Below are 17608 nucleotides of genomic sequence, written 5' to 3' on the forward strand. Positions count from 1 at the left end.
CTTTTATCCCCTGTCTCTAGGACGATTTGAACTTCAACCATCGGGCAGGAAAGAGTTAATTTATATATTACTCTGAATATGCAAAGTCCTAAAGGAGAACTCGGAGAAAGAGATATATAAAAAAAAAAATAGACCTCGGAAGCTTTTAGGTGAGTTATATATCAGTGGATACCCTTGTTTTTTAGCTGCAGCAACCTGCAATCCACACCGTCATTCTAGACATTTTATATTTTATATTTATTTATATATATATTCTTTGCCTCTTTTCACTTTTCTTATTATATTCTTTTCCTTTTTAAAAGTTCTAATCTTTTACTTCAAAAATTGGGACTTGGAAAGGAAAGCAAAAACTAGGGGGAAAAAAAAACATAAAAATAAGGAAAGATAACAAGCATTATATTTTCTTTTCTTTTTTTCCCTCTCTTTTCTATGTTTGCTTCTGCTTCTCCATAAAATATTTTACTTCTATTTTCCTTCTAAAATTTCCACGTGGAAACCTGTTTGAGGTTTCTTGGGAAATCCCCCCCCCCCATTCCTCGCGTCGATCTTTCGCCATACCCGTCGTTCACACCTCCAGTCCTTTCCGATCCGAACCCGGCCTCCCTTCTCTACCTTTCTTTCGAGGAGGCACTCTTGTCATGGACTTTGTCTAAAACACTCATTTCTGGGATATCTAGTGGGCAATGGATCCCCATGCAGCCCTTGAGCTGCTGGAGTACTTGCGCACCTCTTACCCAATCTTTCTTCTTATCCTCTTTGTCGTGGCCTTCGTGGCTAATACTACTATCGCTGCAAGGAAAGCTAGCAAGCATGAATCTCAATACTTTGGCCCTGGAGGGCGTCCACTCCCTCAGCGATCTCGAAAGGTCGCCGTCTACAAATCCCAAGAGTTCTCGCGGAACGTCAAGCGAGTTTTCAATTTACTATCCGTAACCGTTCTCTTGACCTTCCTTGTGGATGCTACTATCTATATCATTCATGTGATGGTGGCTAGGTCAGAAAACTGGTGGCGAGGACAGTCCTTTGTGGTACGTTCTACTCACATGTTCTAGTGTTTCTAGCCATTGACACTTATCACAGATTTATGTCGTCGGTTCGTTCTTCGTATACGCAGTGCTGCTCATGGCAATGCTGGACACATCTCCCTCGCCCACTATTGCCCAATTTGTCTGTTGGTCCGTCGCCATTCCGATCGAATTGGTTATTGTTAGCACCTCTCTCTCAATCTACACCTCGGTTCACCACGAGCCAATTGTTGGAGACCCAGAAGGGGGTCGGGTTCGCAGAAGCATTACATTCTGGGAGTCCCTTGAAGTGGGGTCGAATAGTGTACGCATCCTTATTTTGTTTGCACTAGTTCTTCTCTACGCCTGTCAATCGTTCAGCATGAAGAGTCAGCAGAAGGCAAGCCAACGGGCAAATGGAGCTACAGAAGCTACGGGGCTTTTGGATTCAGGTGGCGCAGAAAATGGAAATGGACATGGGAATGGAACTGCTAACGGTCATTCATATGGCTCGACGAACGGAGCTCGCCCCGAAACTTCCAAACCTACCGATCCATGGGTGCGTCCCACGACGATTCCTTCCACTAGCTGGTGGGAGTACTTGAGCGGGTACTCGCTATTTTTCCCATACCTATGGCCGTCCAAGTCTCGCCGCCTGCAACTAGTTGTCACATTCTGTTTTGGGCTACTCATATGCCAGCGAGTCGTTAACGTCCTGGTACCCTACCAAATTCAAGTCATCACAGATTGCCTTACCGGGGGTGAGGGCGAGGACTTCAAAGTGCCATGGCTTCAAATTTGCCTATATGTGCTGTACCGATGGTTGCAGGGCAGCCAGGGCCTACTCAGCTCCCTGCGCTCTAGCCTCTGGATCCCTGTGAGCCAGTATTCTTACATGGAACTCTCCACAGCTGCGTTCGAACACGTCCATAGTCTCAGCTTAGACTTCCATCTCGGAAAAAAGACCGGCGAGGTTCTGTCCGCCCTAAGCAAGGGCAGTTCAATCAATACTTTCCTTGAGCAGGTCACCTTCCAGGTGGTGCCAATGCTTGTTGATCTTGTGATTGCGGTTGTGTTCTTCATGGTCGCATTCGACGTCTACTATGCTCTAGCTGTCGGGATTTCCACCTTTGGTTATCTCTATGTCACTATTCGCATGGCTCAGTGGAGAGCAGAGATCAGAAGACAAATGGTCAATGCCTCGCGACAAGAAGATGCCGTCAAGTAAGTTAAAGCGAGGCTATCCATGATATAGTCGAGATATATGTGCTGACTTATGCTTCTTGTAGGAATGACTCTATGGTCTCATATGAGACAGTGAAATACTTCAACGCCGAACAGTACGAATTTAACCGGTACCGGGGTGCCGTGGGTGACTTCCAGAAGGCCGAATACCACGTGCTGTTCTCTCTAACACTGCTGAACACCTGTCAGAATACCGTCTTTATGATGGGCTTATTGGTAATGTGCTTCATTTGTGCATACCAGGTCGCTATTGGCCAACGCCCTGTGGGCAAGTTCGTGTCTCTACTGGCCTATATGGTCCAACTCCAGGGCCCGCTCAATTTCTTTGGCACCTTTTATCGATCTATCCAATCCGCATTAATCAATGCCGAACGCCTGCTAGAATTGTTCCGTGAGCAGCCAACTGTGGTTGACAGCCCCAGTGCTACCCCGTTGGCCACGTGCAATGGCGATATCAAATTCGAGGATGTTGAGTTTGCTTATGATTCGCGCAAGCCCGCGCTGAACGGCCTTACCTTCCACTGCCAACCGGGAACCACCACAGCCTTAGTTGGTGAGTCTGGTGGAGGCAAGTCCACCGTCTTTCGCCTCTTGTTCAGGTTCTACAACTCCGGGAACGGACGTATCTGTATCGACGGCCATGATGTGAGGGATATCACGATCGATTCGCTCCGCCAGCACATTGGTGTGGTGCCTCAGGATACTGTCCTTTTCAACGAGACTTTGATGTACAATTTGAAATATGCGAACCAGGACGCCACTGATGAAGACGTTTTCGAGGCTTGTCGCGCCGCCAGCATCCATGACAAGATTCTTGCTTTCCCCGACGGCTACAACACTAAGGTCGGAGAGCGCGGCCTACGGCTTAGCGGTGGCGAGAAGCAACGTGTGGCTATCGCTCGTACCATTATCAAGAATCCCCGCATCATTCTATTAGATGAGGCAACCGCAGCTCTAGACACAGATACCGAGGAGCATATCCAGAGGGCGCTTTCTACCCTTTCACGAGGTCGCACCATGCTGGTAATCGCTCATCGTCTCAGCACTATCACTACCGCAGACCGCATCTTGGTCTTGTCAGAGGGTCAAGTGGCCGAAAGCGGCACCCATGAAGAGCTTCTGGCTATGAAGGGCCGCTATGCCAGCATGTGGCGTAAACAGATCCGCGCTCAAAAGGCTATGGCCGAAGCTCAGGTCCTAGCCGAGCGAATCCGCACTGCAACCACTAGCGATGACAGCTCCAGTCAATCGGATGAAGACCGCAACGTTGTCGGTCGCCGAAGCGACTAAATCAGTAATCCCTGGACCGCTAAAATAAAGACAAGGAATGTCTCTTGTTTAATCTTCAACATGTGCATACGTTTCCCCCATATCCTTACAAGAAAAGTTCCGATAATGCAGTAATGATCGGAGGCAGCATGGCAACAAGTTAGATGTCTCATCTTAAGGTGTGAGAGCCTCTCTTTTTTGTCTTGCTTATTTCTTATTTTTCGGTTCGTTCGTCTTTCCAGGTATCGTTCTCTTTCTCTTTTTGTTGGCGTTTTGGGTCTACGATGCGTACGATGTTATCATCTCTCTTGTCCTTGTTCCATATGAATCCAGGCCCAGAGGGCCAGGGTTGGGACTTCTGCAAAGTCAAAATAGATTAATTGTTAGGCTCAATACTAATGTAAGAATTATTCAATTAACAAAGATCGTAACTACTTGTTTGCCTGTCTGTATCTATATCTGATACACGGGTTCAACTCCAGCATGCTCACTCCACAGAGTACAGTCACTTTCGATTTCCATAGAATGTCTAACTAACCGTCCTTCTTTCTACACATGTATATACTTGATATGCGTTACTGCATGATACATACGGAGTACGATTAAACTCATGCAAAGGTACGTTAGTGCGTCTCGAATATGTAGGTCTCGGGGCCGCTAGCTTTAGTCACCAAGACCCGGGTCCAGTTAACTTCACGTGACACTAACCGCCCGACCTACCTAGGTATCGAGCCACTACAGTCATCACTTGGGTAATACATCACACAGGACCAACCCAAACCAGCCTCTTTGTCGGCCACCTCGCATCAATGCATTCACCATCGCCGCAACTCCTGCGCCTCTTGCGCACCTCGCTAGCCAACACCCGTCGCAACTCGAACTTGACTCGGTTCTGCCAGATCCCATCAGCAACCGCAGCACCATGCCTCGTCTCAAATACTAGCAGCGACATACCCTCAGCACGCCGCAACTATAGCTCACCCATTCGACCAACTCGCATGATCCCCCGTTCACACGCGCACAAACCCGTCAGCCGCGACCGCGGGCCAGAGTCAAAAGAAGACACCCAGACGAACTTTGATGCACTGAACGTGCTGGGCAACATCCCTGCACCAACCACAGCCATTGATGCGTGCCTTGATTCCGGGTTTCATCTTAACAATGGTGTCAAGCTTACCAATGGCGATGGGCTGCTGCTGGTCGGCGGTGAGGCATTTGCGTGGCGGCCGTGGAAGGCCGTCGAGGGCGCGGAGAGCGATCGTGTCGCTAAGGATGCTATGCTCAATTCAAAAGGGCAGTTTGAGCTTGATGAGTCGGTCTGGGGGTTGTTGAATCTTGTGTGGCCAAAGCCTGGTATGTTCGCTCTTCTTGCTTTTTTGATACTAAGACGTCATTTCGTCCATGAATATGAGATACTCGAGCTTGATGCAAGATTACTTCGATTTTCTAATACTTTTGTTATAGATATGCTCATTCTAGGTCTTGGTGGCTCGATGTTCCCGCTCTCACCTGAAACTAGGCGTCATATCAACTCATTGGGCATTCGAGTAGATATTCTCGACACCCGAAACGCGGCCGCGCAGTTCAATCTGCTTGCTACAGAGCGCGGTGTAACTGAGATTGCCGCTGCTATGATTCCTATTGGGTGGAAGTCTAGACCTCTCTAGGTGTTACACTTCAGAATAGCATGTATTATATGGATAGTTTGAGTATATGGCTTAGGCCGATTCAAAATGAAACAATTCTTCTCCCTACATTCTCCGGTTGTACAAAAGGGTACATATAGTTCGCATTGCGTAGTGGCATGTTACGCGACCTGTGATGCAGGAACGTGACCTGGGGACGTATCATGTGAGTCCTGTTATCTTATCCTTATCTCCCCGACTCCGCCCCCACGGCTCAGGGTCACTCAGGGTCAAAACAACCTTGGAAGGCCGAAATCGAAGCTCTCGGCCTTGTAGATCTGTCCCCACCATTTCCCCAGTATCCCTGCACCGAGGTCAACCCGATTCGACTACTTAGATCTTGTCTTTACAGCAGCTATGGCGCGGGAAGAGTCCCTCGTACCTCCTCGCGTGTCCTCTGATGATGGCTCATCGATCCCAAATGAGGAGGAGGATTACGCTCTTCTAACCGGTGAGCGAACGGCCACTGAAAACAAACGAGGCTGGCCTTCCTGGCGGGAAATTGGAGTGTTTTCCTGGGCCCTTATTGCAACGATTTTGGTAATTGTGCTGGCCGTGCTTTACCCGCACAAGTCAGCGGAGCCTCACGGCCATCATGGGTCAAACACGACCTGGGGCCCTGGAGGCAAGCCAACAGGCAAGCGGAACATGATATTCATGGTGTCTGATGGCATGGGCCCTACCAGTCTCTCGCTGACTCGAAGCTTCCGGCAATACACGCATGATCTGCCGTTCGATGACATCCTGGTCTTGGATAAGCACTACATTGGAACTTCGCGAACACGTTCAAGCTCTAGTTTGGTGACAGACTCTGCGGCCGGAGCAACTGCCTTTTCGTGCGGTCGCAAGAGTTACAATTCTGCCATCTCAGTGCTTCCTGACCACTCGCCTTGTGGTACTGTGCTTGAGGCGGCTGCGTTGGCGGGTTATAAGACAGGTCTGGTTGTTACTACTCGCCTGACGGATGCAACTCCAGCATGCTTCGCTGCGCATGCCAATTTGCGAAACTACGAAGATCTGATTGCCGCCCAAGAAGTTGGAGAACACCCTCTCGGTCGGGTAGTAGATCTTATGCTTGGCGGTGGGCGATGCCATTTTTTGCCCAACTCACAGGCTGGCAGCTGCCGTGGTGATGATCACGATTTGATCAAGGTTGCCTCTGAGAATGGGTTTGATTACATCGATGACCGTGCAGGCTTCGATGGCCTCAAGGGCGGCGACAATGCCACTTTGCCTCTGCTGGGTCTCTTCGCTCACGGAGATATTCCGTATGAGATTGATCGACGTACTCAAAATGACACCTATCCCTCTTTGGAGGAGATGACCCGCACTGCCTTGAAGGCCTTGAGCAAAGCGACCGAGGACAGCGAGCAAGGGTTCTTCGTCCTGATCGAAGGTTCTCGGATCGACCATGCCGGCCATGGCAATGATCCCGCCGCCCAGGTTCACGAGGTACTGGCATACGACAAGGCCTTTGCTGCCGCTCTCGAGTTCCTAGAGAACGACTCCACCCCTGGCGTGATCGTGAGCACATCCGACCACGAGACCGGTGGTCTTGCCGCAGCACGACAGCTTCACAAGAGCTATCCTGAGTACCTGTGGCTTCCTAGTGTCCTCGACAAAGCAAGCCACTCTGGCGAATACCTTGCTGCTCGACTTAAAGAATACATTTCTGGGCCAGGCAAGGACGCCAAGGATTCGACTAAGCAGTCTTGGGTCCGAACCCTTCTTAAGGATGGCCTTGGCATCGATGATGCTACAGACAAAGAAGTAGATGCCTTGCTCCACCCGGATCCTCAAGTCACTCCGGCATATGTGTTCGCGGATATGATCAGCCGCCGCGCCCAGGTGGGCTGGAGTACTCATGGACATTCTGGTAAGATAGTCTCGAGAAGTGATTTATGATGGTGTGCTAATTTTGTTATAGCTGTTGACGTCAACATCTATGTCTCCTCTAGCAAGGACGCTTGGCCATTGGTTGGCAACAATGAGAACACCGATGTGGGCAACTTCCTTGCTGACTATCTTGATCTCAACGTCGACAATGTCACAAAGTTGCTACAAGACACCAAGTCTGGAGCCTTGCAATCATACGACTGGATGGGTGATCGTCTAGGATTGAACTTCCACACTGATGGACTAGACACTTACCATGGAGATTTCAGGAAGCGTTCCGCCGATGATTGTGGATGCGGTGCTTCCCATTAAACGATAGTCGTCACTCGACATTTTTCCTATTGTATTGATTCCTGTATTAGGCCGCATTGTGAATATTTCGGGGGGTTCATCATCATTATTATCATCATCATCATCATCATCATCACCATATATACTTTGTGCAGTTCAGGTCTTTTATTCACTAGAAATCCGTATACAGCTGGTACTGGTCTACTAGAAATAATTGTTCGTATCTTGATTGTTTTTCTCCCTAACTCCAACACTGCACAATAACTCCTTAGACATATCCCTTCATCACCAAACCATATTGTAGCAAAAGCCCAAATCGAAATCACAATGCCTTTGTATCACAAACAGGGCAGCTCCCCACGATATCTATGACCGTTTGCACAATATTGCTCTCCGACATCACACACCGAGGATTCACACCCGGACAGAGGGTGGTTTGCCAAATGGTGGCTGTGTATGGCTGGCAGGTAGGACAATCAGGGTCAAATGGCAAATCATAGTCTCTGAGCTGCCCTGGATCATTGATGCGGTTCAGTTGGCGGAGGAGTTCGCGGCAAAAGAGGTGGAGCTCGAAGGACTTATGACCGCAATTGGGGTATGTGGTCTCGACAAATAGACACATGTTGAACTTGCCTGTGTGAATGCACACCAGGATAATTGCTCTCTGTGTGCGTATGACTTGATGTCTGTTTGGGCCCGTTGCTGGCTGTATTCTCTCTGTCGACCTTGAAAGAGCGATTGGTGGGCTATGGTGTGAAATCTGAACCGAGTCGTGGAGTGTTAGACTAGTCAGGATAAATCTTGTTATGACAAACCTCTGGGGTTAAGGGAGATGCTGGATGATTTTGCGTTAGGACATGTCCTAGAATTGAGAGGTTGGAAATTCATATAAAAAAGGGCACTATGCAATGATAAAGTAAGGCCCTTGGGAGAGCAGAGTAAAGAAAGGTTATATAATGCCGTGACGACGAAGTAAAAGTGAGATAAGGATGAAGCATGCTATGTTGCTACCCTATTTACATCATATAATTTCAGTTATATCACTTATTGTCAAAGAGATAGCTGTAGGTTATTTACAAGGTCTGAGGTTAGGGACAAAGATATGCTAAATACTAACCTGATTAGGAGAGTTAGAGTACAGACTATATGTTCTACAAGATTTTAAGAAAGAGAAATGGAAAGTAGCATAATGAGAGAAAGGGAAACAAACAGATGGCATAGACAAAGCCAAATACTAGATACTACAAGCTATGATAGACATGTTCTTACCCGTAGATATCAAGAGCATTATGTGAAGCTATTGTACATGAAAGCTGATTTTATACCTTGCAGCTCTGACTCTCATGGCAAAGACAACCAGTTCATTTCATAACCTCCAATATAGGCAGATTTCGAAGATGGTAGAAGTTCAAGTGCACAAATAAAGTTATATCATCCTAGTTAGAACATTCGAAGGTCTTGCTGATTCAAGGTAAGAGAATCCAATGTCCACATTTGTTATTCACGTGTCTAAGTGCTCTTTCCTCTCGCTGTTTGTTCACCTGCAGATAACCTTCCCTTCACCTAATCGCGTTGCTTCATCACTTCCAAGGTTATTTTGATCGAATCCATCCTCGATATCTCGTAAGCATCAAAACCCATCAGCTGTTTGCCTCTATTAGTAGACTAACCCCTCAAATGAAAGTGAAGACTTCGAAAATGGATAGGTTCCTCCAGGACCCAGAGAGCCAAAAGCTCTTGAACGATCACACCCAAGCTCTCAAAACCTCCGAGTCCGTCGAGGGCATGCGATTCAAGCCAACAATGACACGCGACAAATTCCTACACCGATTTAATAGTCAGAAGAAGGCGAGAAAAGACCAATCGCGCGACAGAAGTAGCGCCAATGAAGTGAATGTCTCTTTTGCCCCTCCTATCTATCCACCCTGTCTCGCTCCCATCAAAGACCTGAAGAAGCTCATGGTCAATGATTTGCTTCTTGAAACTCACCACAGGGGCTCTTACATTTTACTCAGATCAGTGACCCGGTCAGAGAAGAAGGACGCCGTCAGAGTCATTGTGGAAGACGAACAGGAACATGCGATCCCCCTCCAAATGTTGAACGAGAAGCTCCGGTGTCACGATGGCTCTATTGATAAAGGGCAGGTTTTGCTTGTGAAGGAGCCACACTTGACTTTGACGCTTGAGACCGAATACGGGATCAAAGTTGAACATGTTTCTGATATCATGTTCATTCCAATGTGGGACAGGATGGTCCCATCAGTTTGGCGAGAGCGGCTCCCAGAGAATGAAACCAGTCAATGGGTGGCCAGCGATTGGCTACGCATGGGTAACGAGTATCTCAGCAGGGGCAAATTCTATTCTGCCACTGAATAGTAAAGTCCCAGTAGATCATTCAATAGCGAACAATGCTAACCGCAATGACAGTTACTCCAAAGGATTGGAGTGTTCGCCGACACAGGAAGAGTTGCATTACCTTCTGTACTACCGGGGCCTAGCCTTCTTCCAGGCCGATGAGTGGGATGCATCTCTGCGTGACCTCGAAGCCATTCCAGAAGGCCCAAAATCCGACAAAGCCCTCAGAGGTAAAGCGCAAGCCCTTTACCATCTGAAAAGATTCCGAGAAAGCTGCGACGTATTCACGCAACTCTGCAAGAAACACCCGGAAGACATCCACGCTAAGAATGATTTCCGTGAGGCCATTGTACGTCTTGCAGAGCAAAAGAAGGGCATGTACAACTTCAAGAGGATGCAGGAAAAAGTATCGAAAACCTACCCCCCACTCTTGGACCATGCGACATGGATAGGCCCAGTGACAATCCGACAAACCGAGTCTCAAGGACGAGGCCTATTCACAACTGAGGCAGTCAAGGCCGGTGATTTACTTCTCTGCGAGAAAGCCTTCGCATATGCAACTGAGCACCCCAACAAGCCGAGATGGAGGAGCAGCCTCCATATCAACACCGAGACGTGGACCATAACCCGAGGAGGCCAAGCCGCGCTCGCATCGTCAATCATTGAAAAGCTGTCCAAGAACCCATCCTCAGCGTCAGCAATAACTGACCTCCACAGCGGCGGATTTAACCAGGTCCCAACGGAGCCTGTTGATGGCAAACCGGTGGTAGACACGTAAATCAGAAGCAGACCATTCCGTTTAAACAGCGAAGCTAACAAATCCTCCTTCCTACCCTGCAGATTTCACATCGCCCGCATAATCTCCCTCAACAGCTTCCGCAGCCCAACCTCTTCAAGAGCAGATCATATCCATGATGCCTGCGACGCAAGCACAAACCCCGAAGCAATGCACAACTGCGGCATCTGGCCGTACGCCTCAGCAATTAACCACTCATGCATGAGCAACGCTCACCGCGCCTTCATCGGCGACATGATGATCATCCGCGCAGCCACCGATATCCCCGCAAACACGGAATTGACAATCTGGTACCTGCTCCCAGCTCCTGAAACCCAGCCCATGGACTTCCGCCACTGGGGCTTCGAGTGCAGCTGTGCCTTGTGCGCCGACGTCAAGGCGACTGAGCCCGGCGTCCTCAACACGCTGGTTAGACAGCGTGCACAGATCGCCATGGCGCTGGAAAGAAGCTCGAATGAGCTTAGCCTGACGCGGGCTGAGATGCTCATTGAGCGTCTGACGGAGACGTATCCGCATCCAGTGGAGCAGGTGCTGCGACTTGGGCTGTGGGAGCCGCTTACTTTGATTGCTGGGGTTTATGAAAGCCAGAAGCGACCGGAGGAAGCCGCCAAGGTTGTGAATCGTGCTCTTGCAGCCGTCGGGTTTGTGCTTGAGGGTTCCGGGTTGGAGGATGTGGAGGCGCCGTTTGTTGTGAAGAAATGGGGGCTTGCTATGGATAACCTTGTTGTTGCATTGCTTATCCTTTGCAAGTCTTTCATTGAGGTTGCGCCTGAGAAGGCCATGCAAGTGGAGCGGTATGCTCGCATGGCTTACCTGATTTGTGTGGGGGAGGATGCAAGTTTTGAGGCAAGCTATGGAATGAGCTTGAAGGTGGCCTGTGAGCGTCGTCCCGAGAGCGAAGTGCAAGGATGGGTAGTTTAGGGCTGCTTGTCTTGCCTGTATCAAGAAACGAATATGGCAGAAATGTACCAATGTAGGATATGAAAGAATCTACACCAATGGGTATCCAAGTACTTACGGGAGGTGGATGTTAAAGAAGTATGAAAGTAGGGAAAATCACCCGTATATTAACAATATCACAGCAGACCATGAAGCTAGTTTGTAGTTTGTAGTCAGTGCAGTGAATCACAGATCATTACCAGAGTAATGGTATATCGCATGAATCAGAAAGAAATTAACAGGGCATGATATGGCCAAAAACGCCGGGTAGGTATATCAAACAAAACACGGAGGAAAAGTGCAGATGCATATGCAGTCAACCGTTGAACATCACAACCTAATGAAGGGGCAAAAAGATACAAGAACCTTGGAATCAAAGTTATTCATTAGGGGATTTGTTCAAGGTTCCGTCAGACAGACAGGAAGCGAAATCGCACAGTATGTAGTGAACAAAAAAAGTACTCCCGTACTATGCAATAAACATAGCAGGAAAGAAGAAATAAATGATACAACAATGATATATAGATCAAATCAGAAAGATATTTATAGGGTCACAAGGACAACAAGAGCCACCAGGACTCCGAAGAGCGATCCACGGAGGACACGCTCATTCTGGCCAGCCGCACCACTGTCCTTAGCAGTAGTTCCCTGGCTGAAGCCAGTGGAAGTGGTACTCTCTCCGTCATTGGAGGTGGAAGTGCCACTGCCAGAGCCGGAGCTGGAATCACCGTTGTTGCTGGTCATGCCACCGGAGCCACCGTTTCCGGTGGGGATGCTGTTGGACACAGTGGATGAAGAATCCTTGGAGGTGGAAGAGCTTGATTTGTCAGAGCCGAGATCCATGTCGAGACCGGTGGCACCGAGGGAAGCAAGAACGGTGGAGTTGTTGGTGATGGAGATGTCACCCTCCATGGCAGCGGCGTTGTTGTAGATGTAGGCCTTGGAACCCTTCTTGGTGGCATCAGAAGGAGGATCGTAGCACTTCACGCTGACCTCGCCAACGGTGGCATAGTCGTATCCGACCTTCTTGATGTCCTCGCTGTTCCAGTCGATCACACCGCCAGCCCAGTCGATGGTACCTTGTGCGTTGCTGGGCTGACCGGCGGGCCAGAGCGACATCTGAAGACGGGCGGGTGTCTGGGGGAACTCATACTGCTTGGAGGTCTCGTTGTAGGTATCGGCCTTCTTCAGGGTACGCGCCACGGTGCCGTCGACGATCCAGTCCACCTTCTCGGGGGTCCAGTCGATCTCGTAGGTGTGCCAGTCGTTGAAGGTATCACCACCATCAACGCTGATGTTGCCGCTGTTGTGCCCTAGTTCCGCAAAGTCAGTATCAATTATTCGGATGGGATATTTCGCTTGACTTACAGTCCAAAACACCTTGCCAGTAGTAGTTGGTCTGAACGGCGGTCAAATCAGCACCGACCCACTCGTAGTCGATCTCATCCTTGACATCGGACAGAAGAATGAAAGCAGTCACGACACCCTTGCCGCGGGAGCTCTTGAATTTACCGGAAACCTTGCCGTACCAGATGTAGTGGTTGTTGGCGAAGAGAGTACCGACACTCTTGGCAGGCATAGTCATGATCAGGTTGCCATCCTCGGTTTTGACCTTTCCGCTGTAGGTCCAGTCGGCCTCGGTGGCGTTACCGAGGTACTTGTCCTGGGTAATGGAATTGTCGAGGTTGTCCCATTTGTAAGTCTTGCTCTCGCAGACGGGCATAGGGGCGCAGGAATCGAGGGAGAAGGAGGCGAGAGGGTCGCAACCACCGAGACAGTAGGCGCCGGTACCACATTCACCATATTCTAGTTAGATCGTTAGTTACAATACAATTGTGGTCTGGGAAAGGGGGATATATTACTCACGAGAGCAACAGGGGTATTTCTCATCCTTGCACTGCTTGCTGGTGTTGCAGGATTGTGCGGCCAAAGCACTCACTGACAGCGAGGCCAGGACCAAAGGTGTCACAAAGCGGACCATTATTATGTACTGTTGGTATGTACAGCTGAAATGACAGAAGAATTTGAATCCAAGCCACAGGGTAAACGAGGGAAGTGTGGGGAACAAATAGGGATAATAAAGATGTGTATATCAAACGACAGGCAGCAAGTGAAGATATTCACTGCAAGGGCAAAAAAGAATAAAGAGAGCAATCAAACTTGGAAGAGAGGGGGCGAAATAGTTTATTAATACTTTTTTTTTAATAGTCCATGGGTCTTGGAGTGTCTCCCATAAGTCCCATGAACGGAAAACATGTTTTCATGAAAACATAAACTGACGCTAACCTAATTAGGATGGACTCCGTTAGCCCTGAAAAGTTAGGGTCCACGGGTCGGAAGTTAAAATGGGGTCAATTCTAACCTTTCAAGAATTCTGATTGGCTATTCTTTCCTTTTCATATTAATTATTCATTATTTTCTTTCTATGGAGAAGTTTGGGGGATTTCAGTGTATGGTATTGAATGGTATTAGAGATGATAATTCTAATCTACATACAAGGTTAGGGGTATCGAAAGTACATACATATGTATGTATACATTGTTTGAATAATCCCGAAGTATGGTCGTATGACAAAGAAATTGATGAATGACCAAGTAACGAGTAATTTTACTTTTCAAATTAAAATGATCTATATGCGTGACCGTTAAGTGAGACATCCCCCCAGGTGTTTGCTGTCGTAAAAATGGATACAATACTAGCGTGAGCCTTGGTACTTTCCACTTTCTCTTTCTCGTGATAGACGATCTGCGGAGTACTTTTACATTGATCTGCAGTTCAAAAATGTATATGATGTACGGGGTACAATTACATATAATTCAGTACAATCTACTATTGCGGAGTATATTGTGTTGCTTTGCATATTAAAATGTTGTACACTTTGATACTGATACTCTGATACCCCTGAATCGGACTTCCGATGTCCGCTTGGTATCTTAAGCCGAGCCAATTAGGCCTAGTTAATTCCGAGCGTAGGCCAAAATGTGACCATTGGGACAAAGAGTAGGTATCAGCCCCAAAATTCGATAATCTTACTTATGTGAGCCTCTCATTAGGCCACCGCAAGATTCCAAGAACTCGCTACACAATCTTCTCTCTCGGCATGCTCGGCGTTTAGAACCCGTATTCCGCACTAGGAAGCTCATTTTCACCCAAGAGTTAACGGAGAATGTCCTGCCTATTAAAACGGCAATCCAAAACTAGCTAACCTTGGAACCTTTTCTGACTCGGTTATCAGCCAGTTGCCAATACACTGGTGGACACACCAAGCACTGGGCAGGAACGCAGATCGCTAGTGTCGTGCACGGGCGCAAAATGACAGATCGTGGTCATTTTGGTCGTTCTCGGTTAGGAGCTGAACGAGATAAAAAGGGGGGAAACTGATAACGGATAAGCATAACTCCCATCCCCTTGACAGCAATTGTTTTCAGAACATATTTTTTCTAGAAGGAATGTACCTTGTAGCTCCGATTTACATATGCGTCACTATATTTAATCCATACTATATTTTCGAATGTTGTTACGTACACTTTGAAAGCCTAGGAATGGGTCACGAGCAACAGAATTGATCAGTTACTTTTGTGCAAACTAATTTTCATCAGAGTTATATGATGGCATTATCTGACGGAAGAGCACTGTTTTGATTTAAAACATGTGAACATTTTCCATGTTGAACTTCTCTGTGTCAGATTCCATGCGCCTGTTGGTTCCCTATTCTAGCCTAGTGCCCCTATACCTACTCCATATTGCAGCGTACTTGTGTGTACTCATATAGATTTAAAATTGTGCATAACTATGGTGTTTTGAATTATAAACTGCTATTGAACAATCAGGCCGGAAATAAGCAAGGGAGCAGTAATCCGCATATGCATTGCTTGTCTTATCAAGGACTAACACCGGTACAGAGATACCTGGGCGAAGGAAGAATTGGCAGATGGCCACCAAATGGGGCAGCATCCCTAACTGCTTCCATTTGACCACGTAAACCACATATCGATTCAACAACTGTTATGTCCATCGAAGTCAACTATTAGCGTGGCTAGGTGAGACATATTGCTACAATTGTGGCTTACCAATTGGCAACTCTCACAAACTAGGGATCAAGCAGTGGTCGATTTCTTCATGATGTGCTGCAAGCTCTAATGGGCCAATGGTACATTTCCGTACGGCATTGTGGTGGGATATAGATAGAAATTGAGGTCGAGTGTATACCTTTTTGACTACTGAGCACTCAGGTGAAGAAGAGAAGTGGAATACAATGAGTGGCTGAGAAGTGAGAGATATCAGAAGTGAGATTGATATGTTAGAAATTTAGATCAACAGGCAAGTGGTTAGAAATAGAGGATCTGAGCACGAAACGCAGCGTATGACGTGTATACTAGTATTCTTAAGAACCTATTGTAATAACAAAAGTTGTAAATTCGTTTGAGATCATCAGGGATATCGCAGTATACATAGTAGTGTTTACAAGTGGGAAAGTAGCACTACCTCGGTAGGCGGCCGAAGGATATAGCAAGATGAGGCTATCAACAACAAACACATAGTCAGAGTCTATGATTAGATCTCAAGTAGAAACACACAGTGCCGACAGCAACTTAGTTGAGGTATAAAACAGACATCCTTTAGTTCTTCCCTCAACTCTCTCATCAATCATCGCCTTCCATCGCATGTCTCCAATGCTCAACAATAGGCTCCAACAAATGCATTAACTATTTAAGACTACTGATTCTTTATTCACTTTCACACCTCGTTACTACCAGGTTCAAAGTCTCGGTCCAATTTCTCGCTCTGAGCACCCAGTACCTATCATCTACATATCTTAACCTTCTCACTACACCCTTACTTCCGCATCATCTCATAAGCCCTTTGAAATGGCTGCCCGAACCTTGGACAAAATGCGCAAGGCTCAATCTCTCCTTCGCGAATGCCATAGCTGGGTAAGTCATAACTATCTTTGTCAGATTTACTTCAAAGTTTGGACTAATTTTCTTGACGAACAGCTCGTGGAGAACAACGAGACCCGGCTGGCAGTTGATTTGTGTCAGATAGAAGGCAGCCTTGCACTGTTCTTTGAGAACAGGTGCTTCGCCAATTCCCCCTGTCCTGGGCTTCAGGGCGAGGAGCTTCCCCGGCTTGTGAGTACTGAGATCCATGCCAAATGATTATGCATTGCATGCTAATATTATGCCACTACCAGCCTCCATCCAACGGCTACAGAAATGGAGTATACCGCAGACCCTACAATGGCGGCCGCAGACCCCGCCCAACCAACAGAGATAGGGCTGAAGCCTCCGCTAGGCGTGCCAGCGGCGAGCAAAATGTACAGGATCAGGGGACAGCGAGTACACCCAAAGACATAGCGAGCAAACCTACCTGCCCTGATGCCAACCTCAAACCCCCCGAGGCTCGAGCTACCATTACAAGAGCATCGCCGCCAACCGGCCTGCTCTTGGACTTTGACAATGACGTGGAACTCGTCCAACTGTCACCGAATATGGTAGCCGACATGGGAACAGGAGATGCGGATGATCTCAGATCAAAGGGAAAACAGCGCCTGCCAGAGTGGCCAGCTACTACAGGCAGCGCTGAGCCAGCTCCAGAGGGGTTGGTCCAACTGGACGGCGACAAGGGGTCCCTTCACCAGACCATTGGCACTGTGCCCAATGCCCCCACTGCAGGTCTGGACTCCCCCCTTGGCGACTACTGCTCTCTGGCGGTTGAAGAAGGTGTTCTCCCAGTCCCGTCCCAGCTTCCAGGAACCGACGCAAATAACTACATCATTAAGCGAGAAGAAAGGGATGTTCATGCTGATGGTCTTGGTCCCCGGGCTGGCCACATTCTTCAGCCCGAGGACCTGGAAGATGATGAAATCGTTTTCCAGGGAAACACAGCAAAGGGTACCCGTCCGGACTTTAAGGCCTCGTTTGTCAGACGACGACTGAAAACCTCTCGTCGTGCTCTTGATCCCAAATTCGATGTGACCCTTTGCTAGCTCTTTCCGTTTGTTTTGCATTATATGTGCTTTTGCATTCATTTCCCACCATGTTATCTTTAATATAGGAAAAACCAAAAAGAAAGCAATTAGGACGCCCTTGAGATTTGTTCTTCGTTCAACCGGGGCAGTTTTCCTA

At 47.9% G+C, this 17608-nt stretch overlaps 5 protein-coding genes across 5 annotated transcripts; 4 read left to right on the plus strand and 1 right to left on the minus strand.

Annotated features, from left to right (window-relative positions):
• Window positions 1-683: 683 nt before the first annotated feature.
• On the plus strand, window positions 684-3539 carry hmt1 (putative vacuolar ABC heavy metal transporter (Hmt1); the record flags this gene model as incomplete). Its single annotated transcript, XM_040791635.1, has 3 exons — window positions 684-1028; window positions 1081-2228; window positions 2294-3539. The coding sequence occupies 3 exons, from the start codon at window positions 684-686 to the stop codon at window positions 3537-3539; spliced, it is 2739 nt and encodes a 912-aa protein (XP_040645712.1).
• A 788-nt stretch (window positions 3540-4327) lies between these two features.
• Window positions 4328-7411, plus strand: PGRI_039230 (NADH dehydrogenase [ubiquinone] 1 alpha subcomplex assembly factor 3; the record flags this gene model as incomplete). Its single annotated transcript, XM_040791636.1, has 5 exons — window positions 4328-4871; window positions 4983-5163; window positions 5346-5369; window positions 5503-7079; window positions 7131-7411. 5 exons carry the CDS (start codon window positions 4328-4330, stop codon window positions 7409-7411), a joined length of 2607 nt encoding a protein of 868 aa, XP_040645713.1.
• Window positions 7412-9067: 1656 nt separating this feature from the next.
• Window positions 9068-11462, plus strand: PGRI_039240 (TPR domain protein; the record flags this gene model as incomplete). The annotated part of the gene is made up of 3 exons (XM_040791637.1): window positions 9068-9765; window positions 9818-10519; window positions 10586-11462. The coding sequence occupies 3 exons, from the start codon at window positions 9068-9070 to the stop codon at window positions 11460-11462; spliced, it is 2277 nt and encodes a 758-aa protein (XP_040645714.1).
• A 561-nt stretch (window positions 11463-12023) lies between these two features.
• utr2 (putative cell wall glucanase (Utr2)) lies at window positions 12024-13461 on the minus strand (the record flags this gene model as incomplete). Its single annotated transcript, XM_040791638.1, has 3 exons — window positions 12024-12793; window positions 12849-13286; window positions 13347-13461. The coding sequence occupies 3 exons, from the start codon at window positions 13459-13461 to the stop codon at window positions 12024-12026; spliced, it is 1323 nt and encodes a 440-aa protein (XP_040645715.1).
• Window positions 13462-16348: 2887 nt separating this feature from the next.
• On the plus strand, window positions 16349-17469 carry PGRI_039260 (uncharacterized protein; the record flags this gene model as incomplete). Its single annotated transcript, XM_040791639.1, has 3 exons — window positions 16349-16414; window positions 16478-16612; window positions 16675-17469. 3 exons carry the CDS (start codon window positions 16349-16351, stop codon window positions 17467-17469), a joined length of 996 nt encoding a protein of 331 aa, XP_040645716.1.
• Window positions 17470-17608: the final 139 nt, after the last annotated feature.

This window comes from Penicillium griseofulvum, assembly GCF_001561935.1.
Source record: "Penicillium griseofulvum strain PG3 chromosome Unknown contig_86, whole genome shotgun sequence".
In the NCBI taxonomy this organism is placed as follows: Eukaryota; Fungi; Ascomycota; class Eurotiomycetes; order Eurotiales; family Aspergillaceae; genus Penicillium; species Penicillium griseofulvum.